Genomic DNA, 9,883 nt, shown 5'->3' with positions numbered 1-9,883 from the left:
TAGTGATGACTTGTGTGGTTCGAACAGTCAACTTTTTACAAAACTTCTTACGTTGCCAAACAACAAATCTAAAGTAATAAATTGTGTTTATTTCCCTAAATATTAATTTCAGATTTATTTAATAATTTGTCCTTGAATAAAAACTGACGCTTGCGACACTGCGGCTTGCGCTAATCAGAACAGCCCACTCAAGGCGGGAATTTCAAGCAAGTGCACCGACCACTACCAGCGGATATTATGAAGATTACTTGTAACTTGTCCGCAAACATAATTTATCTCACGAGTAACCAGACCTCCAAAAGTGAATTGCAACCTAGTGGCAGAGTCAACAAGAATGGGTCTGCAGTGTCAAACACAAACGCGTAACTTTCCCGATGCTCCATTTTCCACAGATTATGCAGCTTGCTTTTACAACGGAGCGGGAGAAGCTGTTAATGTGTTTTGAAACCAAGTGCGAAGCTTTCCATGGGACAATGTTCTGCAACGGTTTTCTCGCGGCGTTGAAGGCCGGTGTGCTACGGCGTGGACGCGATATATCAAGTGTAAACGCAACACAACCCAACGTGCGTTGGAGCCCTGAATTTGCTTTGAAGCGTCATAATAAATGGTTATAACACAAAAGTTACCTTGTGTATATCTTATGCGAACAGACAAAATTTATATGCGCGCTTTTCTTTTTTAATCCGTTTTTTTTTTTTACGTCGCGTTTTACAGCCTCCAGTATTGACTCGCTTACAACCCACACCTGTGGACACACACCGTGCACTCATCGTGTCAGAATCGGCCCACCCAGTCACCACCTTTGATTCTGTACACGAGGTCAGGGACCAGCCCAGTTTTGATTACACCATCTACGGGTTCAGTCCAGTTTACTGTCACACCGTCTCCGTGATCAGCTCAGTGAGAAACCTACGTCAAACTTAGAAGCATACAAAAAAATATTTGCTTGAAAAAAAAGAGAAAAAAAAAACGCCTGCAGTTGGCACACGCGTGTATCCCTTCAATATTTCAACATTGATTATTCGTGTTCGATTAATTATTACTCCAATCTCTGTTAAAAATCGTTTCTACTGCTCCGATTTCTCCACGTTTCTTCCTTCTCCTATGCCATCAATCCACCGTAGTGGGTAGTTGCCATTAACAGGGAACAAAACATCGGCGGCGGCGGCGGCGGAGCTGAGCCGATCACCAGCGAGTGGCTCGTCGACTGTCGACGGCAGCTCCGGGAGCGGAGGGCCGACCGGTGCAGCGGCGATGCCACGGCTCTGACACGCGTCCGACGTAATACGCGAACAGCTGCGTGTCTTCTGACCGGCCAGCAAACGGACGGGAACCGGCAGGTAACACACGACATTTGCATGCACTGTCATCGATATAGTAATATATTTACTGTTTATTTGTTTCTCCACGCAGCAAGCTTGAGCTTCGCACACGCTCGGGGAGAGTTCACAGAGCTACACAAGGGGAAAACGCAAACAAGAGTTATAGTACGCATAACAAAGCAAATGTCACTTATGCAATATTTTACCAGCACTTCGTTCCTCGGTCAAATAACGTTTGCGTAATTTGTGAAAGGTCGCGCCTCTTGCCAGGAGCTAATTTCATGTGCATACACCCCCCCCCCCTCCCGGTATACAAAATACAGATATACAAGATAACAGGAAGGTGCTACTCTCTACACAAAGCTGCCAGTCCCTGTACGTTACAGTCGCCGGTGTACCCATCAGCAGCAAGACTGGGAACGGAGACATAGCGGCCTACTGGAGCTCGCACGCTTTTAACGTCGCGAGCCATGGCCCCTGAACTTTTGCAACAGACTGCACACGTAGCTTCGCCATGCTACGCGACTCATATTCTTCTGTATATGCTTCTGTAGCTGATAGCGACGATACAGAAGCATATACAGAAGCATATGAGTCGCGTATGAGTCGCGTATGAGTCGCGTGGGCCACTTAGAAGTATACTTCCAACTGGCCCATGGCAGACGCCAGCTTCCTTTCGTGCACGTCGCAAGCATAATTCATGATCAAGGAGGCATATATAACACAGTTAAACATCGATATAACGAATACGGATACAACTAGCTATCGGATATATAAAAATTAAACCGTTTGTGGTGATACCAGCTTTTAACGAATATACGCTTTGAAAGTATATCGGATATAGCGAAGATATTTTTATAGTCGAGTGCAGCACAAAGTTCGACTGTATAAGAGAAGGCACGATTGCAGCTCAGTCTTTTCAATTCTGACCAGACCCAACAAAGATGGCGCCGTCATGTCACTTGCTGAAGCTTCAGCTCCTTCTGACGGTTGCGAGCGTTCTGTGTCAGCTGCCTGGATGTTGCGGGGCTGGAGCGAGCAACGTTCCAGTGAGTATCCTCTGGCTTTTAGACGCGTCCAGTGGTATGTAGGTTAAGACGACGACACCAGAGATAAATAAGGCAGCGCCCAGACTTGACGAAACCGTATGCGTTGGTGCCAATCTGAATGACACTCCGGATTCCATACATGGCCATGAAACACTTGACGAAGTGTTCAAAGAAAGATGGAGACTTGAAGTGGCCAGACGAGAAAATCTTTAGCCTGTAGCCAACGTTTCAACAAGGCGAGTCGGTGACTCATCTTCGTCAGGGTAGCAACTCAGCCGCAGTCGTTACCCTGGCCAAGACGACGTCGGCTGCAGGAGGATTCTCTTAATTGTTCGGCCGCTGTATGGTCACATGGAGTTCTATCTATAAAAGTGAGTAGCTCTCGATCGCATCTCGACCTGTCCCGAAACGTCTGATGCGGGGGCAGTTCGGTGGGCAGTTCCGTTGTCATACGCGCCGTGGTCAAACATATCTGTACGGCTCGCGACACCGATAACACCTAAAATTTCCGGTGCTGCTCTTGAGAGGTACCGTATACACTTTTGCCCCTGAAACAGTAATTTGTACTAAAACGCGTTGCCGTTTCTGAAGCGAAATAACATTTCAACAAGCGTAGCAAATTGCAGGTTTAGTTGGGGCGACATCTTGTGCAAAGGAGAGCGCTAAAGTGGTGCGGGAAAGAAGCAGAGAGGTGAACAGGACAGGTGCTTACTTGCGACCTTATGGAACACACAAAAGATAATGTCATACTACTACTACTACTGCTACTAATATTATAATAATAGTAGTAGTAGTAGTAGTGGTAGTAGTGGTAGTAGTAGTCGTAGTACAACCGCTGTCAGCGCGAGGGTGTGATCTCGGTGGATTGATTTTTTAATAACCCTCAGTTGCAAGTGAATGTCTTTCTCATGTCCCTGCCCCTTTGTGTACCGCTTTGGCGCTCACCTTTGCACAAATTGGCAACCGGTGCAATAAAACAAAAGGATCTCTAAATGATAGCTGTCGTCACGTCATGAATTTTCTCCGCTAGGGCTATAGGTAACTATTTATTGGTAACGATGGGCCACATTGTATTCTACAATAGCCAAAGACTGCAGTTAGAAAGTTTTGACAACTTTAAGTGAGTCACCACGGTCCAAATAAGAAAAAAAGTACTTCGAAATTTGTGGCGTCACACTGCAGATACCGGCACTGGAATTTCGGCGCGAAATTCAAAATATGGAAGACAGTCCTTAATTTTCTCTTGTACCAAACTATCCTATTGCCGCGAAATTAACTAAATTGTGTTTTGAAAGAACTTTCTAGGTATAAACTTACATAACCATTCTCTTAGCGTCCCCTAATTTACCATGTATGTATGTATATTAATATATTATCGACGGTGTCGGTCTTCTTCCTTCTCAAAAAGCACCACATCTCTAAGAAAGACCTGCACATCGACCTGTCCGTGCCGTCGCTAGGCGTGCTGCTGTCGCAGAGGCTCCAGCGCAAGGCCTCGTCGCAGCAGGAGCTGCCGCAGCGCTCGCAGCGGCGAAGTCAGTACGACGGCGCACCGTCTGACGAGAAGCGGGACGGAGGCGACTCGAGCGCCGACCGGGACGAGAGCACAACCGAGGAACGTACCACCGTCCGGAGGCACAGAGGACGTTTCGGCCAGGACATGACCGCCAAAACTAGCGCGGTCACGCTCCCTGCCGAGCACGACCACGAGTCCATCGCGCCGGTAAATATATACACCTCGCCCCCTAGCGGTTCCATTCTGGACATCGTCGAATTCCGCCATATTGTCGAATTTTGTAATGGCGGCGTTTTGAGCCAATCAGAGGCGCCGTAGCAGCCGTGCGGGCCAATCAGAGCTGAGAAGATGGCCCATTCGACAATATTTGACAATGTTCAGAGCACGGCTGCTTCGAGGAGAGAAATAAATTAAAAACAATTAGCGCGAAGCCCATAGTAGCGTTTTTGATCCGCTGGGTTGTTTTCAGTTGTGGAAAGTTCTGCAAGGAGAATATTATTTAATTAATTACTACACTAACTTTCTTATTCAATTTTCACTTCCATGTCTGAATTTTTTGTTTGTAGACACTCAAATATTCTCGAATTATTCATCTTTCTCTAATTAGTTCACAGAGCTGTTACAGCTTCTTCGATTGGCTAAAAATTCCGCCATTACAGATTATTTTTTTTTGTCCGGATGTATGCTCTCCATGACCAGAAATAAACCTGAACAATTTGTTCTAAATTTCCTTGATACGGAATTATCTTCAAGCTTTGTGGGGATATTGTCTTTGTTTATGCAGCGTGCAATGAGCGGCGGATTATTGCGTGCGTGTTAATCGCTGACTATCCATTTAGGTATCTGAAATCCATCAATTAACTGTTAACATCGTAATAGGATGTATTTACTCCACTTGGTTACAAACAAGACGTGCTCCGTCGGAAGAGGGAACGCAGGTAGTAAAGACGTTAAGAACTTTCGAATGTGGAGTCAACTGCGGCGCACGCAATTATACCCTTGCAAGAGGGAGTAATTGCCACTTGTCCCTTTGTGCGTAGAGGAAGGAAAAATTAGCAGGCAGCATCGCGCAACGCCGTTGAAGCCGAAACGTATCGGCCCGACACGTGATCGTCACGTCAGAGCGCGACACAGGTTTTAATGCTCGCGCTCTGCAAGCAGAGCTGCGGCAGCGCAGCTCAACAAGTGCGCACCGATTTAAAACTACCGGGAACCACGTTCTCGGCCAATACGCTGTGCATACGCTGTGTCTCAGAGGTCACGTGATGGGCTGATACTGTGAGGAAAATGCGAGCAGAATGGCTTTCACGGAGAGTTGGTTTGCCGAGGCTGGCTGCGTGACTTGATGCTCTCTCATACAGTTCAGTTCTTTCCTCCACGCCCTCGTGACAATTTTTAAGGGCAACAGAATTGGACAAGCGGCTGTAGCATGAACAGATGTGCATAGTGCTGCAAGTGCTACTGTGCTGTGCGGTGGCAGTATGCGGCGACAGTGACCGACTGTGATTGTATGTCTGTGCCCCTTTCTTCCTTTATCTCTACTTTGTTATCACTTTATAACCTACCCCTCCCCTCTTTCCCAGCGTAGGGTAGCCAACCGGATTTTCCCCTCTGGTTAACCTCCCTGCCTTTCCCCTTTCCTCTATCTCTCTCTCCACGCATTTGTGCATGTTCCTGCGCAGGAGCAATCCATCGTGCGTCGATGGAAGAACCTCATGGAGCCGCGCGAGCCACTTCCAGCTGATCTCGTCCCGGACTCGACGCGAACCCCGCCAAAGCTGAAGCGGAGTGACGTCGACGACGCGATGACGTCCGCTCGAACCGAGAACCGTCCAGAAGGGTCGAAGCGGTCCGCCACTAGCGATTACGCCATCGCGAACGCCACCGAAAGGGCGTGCAACTGCAGCGAACTGCTGAGCAACGAGACCTTCAGCAGGGTCTTCTACCTCGTGCCGCCTCCCGTCGAGACGAGCGGCCAGAATGGGAGCCTGGTCAAAGAAATCATCCGGGCGTCGCTGTCTAAATCCGTGCTCGTGGAGAGGCTCTACGACAAAGGCTGTCGCTGCTGCTGCAACCACACGTCACTAGCTCCAATTACTGAAAGCCCGAGTGCGGAGACGAGGCCAACTACGGCAGAGACAACAAAAGCGACACCCACTAGTGAGCCGTGTGCAGAATCCGCTAGTACCAGGTTAGTTTCTGACAGCGACAACTGATAAATGTTTACAACGACTACAGTGACTCGTGATGTATAGTTTGTATACATAAGCAAGCTAAGTTCGCTAAGCACAAAACTGATTGAAGACCGGAAATGAACGTGCTCAGTTTCTAGTTATTGACAGAAAGCGAACAGTCATCAGGTAAGGGAACGCACCTTGCGAGTCCACTTCAACGATAAGAAACGGACTCTCTATTAAATCTTGCATATATACCGCTCTAGAAGTTGTCTGATATAGTAGTCAACTCTCGACATGGGTCGAGAGTGGACCCCATATACGCGCACCGTTTACCAAAAGCTTGAAAACAAGAAATTTAGGCGACGGTGCTGCTTGCTTACCTATACGGAAGCAAGCAGCACCCGTCTTCTATAGGCTTGAATATGTTTCTTATAAACTTCTTTTAATGTTTCGGTGCTCATTCCATCCACGAAGTCACCGTTTCTGCATGTTTCGTGTCGTGTCACGTCGAGGCAGCATTTAAATATGTCGGCGCTCTTCGCTTGCAGACCTTGCAGACTACTTCAAGCAATAAAAAAAAAAATCTGAATTCGTTCATTTTGTTGCCGTTTGTTGATTTGATCTTTCGGGCGATTAGACAAACTCTTGCAATCGTCTAAATAATTGAAATCAACTGTATAGGCAAGGGTTCTCACGAGTTAGTATAGATGTGCACACAGTTAAAGGGACACTAAAGAAAAAAATTATTTCTTCTGCGTCAGTAAATTACCTTTCTACGACACTAAAAACACCACTCTTACCACGACAAGACGCTTGGTAAGCCAGAAAAAGCGCAAGAGCGAAAGACGGGTGGCGACGCCTCCTTGAAGTTTTCGCACCTGGTCGCTGTGGAGTCATGGATCTTGATGGCATCTTCTAGGGCTTACTTAACTATATAGCGGTACAGATTGACTTCATTGTGTTCTAAAGGAACCAAATATTGAAGATGGCAAGTTTCGGGAACCTATACTCAGGCAACGCGGCCCAAATGCGAAAACATACTTTGGTATCCCTGACGTCACAGTGACGTACCGGCGTCGGGGTTTCAGCGCGAAATTCAAATACTGATGCTTCGACCTTCATTTTCTCATCTAATAATCAAAGTATTATTTCGAAATGACTGCCTGCAGAGTTCTGAAACAGTGCTTTATTAGTCTAAACTGATTTATTGTTTCGCTTCAGTGTCCCTTTTAAGGTTGTGACACCCTATCGCGCTTTCTTTCCCGCGTATGCAGCACGCGCTCGCAGGAAGACCGTCCGCAGACCCTGTGCGCGACCAGAACCACTGCGAGCAGTTCGCGACGAACCAAGTGTCCCACCCGCGTCTTCGTCAAGTTTCCGGGCGAGGAACTTCCGGCTCGTGCCACGGACTGCCGGAAACTGTGGCTACCGGACAGCGTCTACAAGGGCGAGTCCTTCTGGGAGTGCGAGGACAGAGGGTCGGCCGACTGCGGCGGTGGACGCGTGGCGGCGACGGTGAGTAGCACGGAGCGCACTTTCCTGACGCCGCGGGCGTCCCATCCACCACCTTCTTCCCAGGGCCCGCAAAACGCGGTCTACGCAAGGCCATCGGCATGGTACTCCACCAGGCGAAGAACGGCTCGGCCGACGGCGACTACAAACAGAGCTGAAACTGCAGCTAGTACTAAGACAGTGACGTCCACAGCGAAAAGGACCGTGTCCACGACGCCGTCGGAGTGCGGCAATGCCGAGGACGAAGACGCGTCACCTGGCGCGCCCGAAAAGCAGGCGCACAATCAGGCAGCGTACGCCACGGTCACATCACCGAACGAAACCGCCGGCGGCTGGCATCTGAACCTCATCGTGCCGGTCTATCCTTTCGGCGGCAACAAGACGGGGAACGCGACGCTGCCGTCTACGAGAGCGCCGATGCACGAGAACTTGCGGCACCGACATTACATGACAAGCAGAACGACGGCGAAGAAGACAAGCGCGAGAAGGCTTACGCCAACCTCAATCTCGCAGACGTCCGGGACGACGTCTAGTATCCTCCCTTCTAGCGCTCCCACTGATGCCATACAATCTAGCACTGTAACGTCGACGTTACCCTTGCTGGCGTCGAAGAACGAGACACTGCTCTCCGCGGAGTGGCCACAGAGGTGTCCGAAGAGCGGCGACTTTTCGGCGTTCAACAACTCGCTCGCCTTCATGCTCATGTGCGCGCCGGCGGCCTCGCACGAAGGAGACCGCGGCCAGGCGTCTGGCCCGACGGATTACCGAAGGAGCACGCACTACCATCTGCACGACGACGACGACTTCACGTGGACCCGCGCCGCCACGTCCAGGCCAGCGCAGGCCCAGTCGCTGCCCTACAGGACCTCCAGGAACGGAACTGCCTTTCTGTACCCGTTACGAGGCTCCGACGCCTCGGCGGCGCGAAACAGCAACGCCTTCCGTCCTCGCGGTCGAAACGTCACTGCCACCTCGTCCATGAACGGAAGTCAGCCGAATCGTGATGTTCTGGTCGTCCTGGAAGGAACCGCTACTTCCAAGCGGCCGAAGCCCTATTTTGGTGATGAGACGCGGACAACCAAGCCGACCGCGGACAAGAGGTACGCCGACGTCATTCTCGGGGTGATGGCGGAACGGCCGGCATCGTCGCGTCAGAGACAGCGCTGGGCATACAGAGGCTACTACCGAGAGGTCGCCCGTCAGTTTCCACACACCGACGTCGAGCGGTACGACGCGGTGCGGGACCGGGCCGCCGGACAACGCGCAGCGACTCCCGCAGACAACGGCGAAAACAGGCAAAGAAGTCGATTGCCAGACAAGAGAGCGGCGATCAGTAGCGGACACTCTGTCACCGAAGAAAAATACCGTCGTCCCTTGCCTCCCGCAAAGATGGACTTGCTCAAGTCCATCATCAGCATAAAGGCGCTCGTCGACGAGGCTCGGAGCTCCGGGTGCAAGGACGCCCTCCGATGCAACGCGAACAACGCCAGGAACTCCGACACGTCCGAGAAAGTTGTCGTGCGCCGCGACCAGCCTTATGAGGACGACGAGTACGAGTATTACTACGTCGACGATGATGACACCAGCCAGCGTCCTCTAGACCGGCACCTACGCTCCGTCACTACGACGTCATGAGCCGCCGTGAGGCCGGCGCAGAGTGGCAGTTAGCCAGTGAGGATAGTGCGAAAGTTAGCTGCAATCCAGCGATATTGTCCTGCAATAAAACGAATTATGATTCGTTTGAGTCGCGGCATTCGGGATAATTAACAGAGAGATTTAGCGTAACGGACACGTTCAATTGTCGGAAGCACTTGCGAACACCGAAAAAATTCGTTAAAGCTAGCTTCACTGCAAGCAGTATATTGTTGCAAAGAAGTCAACCTCGGGTCGACAAAAAACCCTGTTTTTTTCTATCTTTCTTACTTTCAAGCAACAATTAACACATGATACGCCGTACAGTGGTGTTCCCGTATTGCAAGATTCAACCACGATGGAGAAGACAGGCAGACAAGGTTCGGCTAAAGTTGTAGAGAGATGCGTACGAACTTGTGCGCAGGTGAAGCGCTATCCTAATGATGTTTCTAACCATTATTTTTTTTCGTTCGTACCGTTCTTTGTGCGTGTCAGCTGTAGCGCTTCAGATAAAGGTCAGTTGCGATAAGCAGCTACTAACTAGCAAATCGCCATCTTGCCGAAATTCTGGCGCACTGTAAAGGCAATTTTGAAGGATTAATAAAACAACTGGTAGGGGTACTCGTCTCGCCTGGACATGGTGATTCGTCAGGCAAATGGCGCACGCCTTTTCCT

General features: G+C 49.8%; 1 protein-coding gene across 1 annotated transcript; it reads left to right on the top strand.

Moving 5' to 3' along the window:
• The first annotated feature begins 1,144 nt into the window (after window positions 1–1,144).
• LOC135903707 (uncharacterized) lies at window positions 1,145–9,313 on the top strand. The gene is made up of 6 exons (XM_065434060.1): window positions 1,145–1,340; window positions 2,256–2,371; window positions 3,780–4,094; window positions 5,570–6,078; window positions 7,339–7,579; window positions 7,643–9,313. Exons 2-6 carry the CDS (start codon window positions 2,267–2,269, stop codon window positions 9,209–9,211), a joined length of 2,739 nt encoding a protein of 912 aa, XP_065290132.1. The 5' UTR covers window positions 1,145–1,340; window positions 2,256–2,266; the 3' UTR covers window positions 9,212–9,313.
• The last annotated feature ends 570 nt before the right edge of the window (window positions 9,314–9,883 follow it).

This window comes from Dermacentor albipictus, chromosome 9, assembly GCF_038994185.2.
Source record: "Dermacentor albipictus isolate Rhodes 1998 colony chromosome 9, USDA_Dalb.pri_finalv2, whole genome shotgun sequence".
Taxonomy (NCBI): Eukaryota; Metazoa; Arthropoda; class Arachnida; order Ixodida; family Ixodidae; genus Dermacentor; species Dermacentor albipictus.
This window is presented reverse-complemented; position numbering and strand designations above follow the sequence as displayed.

Excerpts from the sequence above, each read along its gene's own strand:
- LOC135903707 (XM_065434060.1), top strand. The coding sequence starts at position 2,267 with ATGGCGCCGTCATGTCACTTGCTGAAGCTTCAGCTCCTTCTGACGGTT. Across the intron at positions 2,372-3,779 it reads CTGGAGCGAGCAACGTTCCA|CACCACATCTCTAAGAAAGA; the intron begins GTGAGTATCCTC and ends CTTCTCAAAAAG. Across the intron at positions 6,079-7,338 it reads GCAGAATCCGCTAGTACCAG|CACGCGCTCGCAGGAAGACC; the intron begins GTTAGTTTCTGA and ends CCGCGTATGCAG.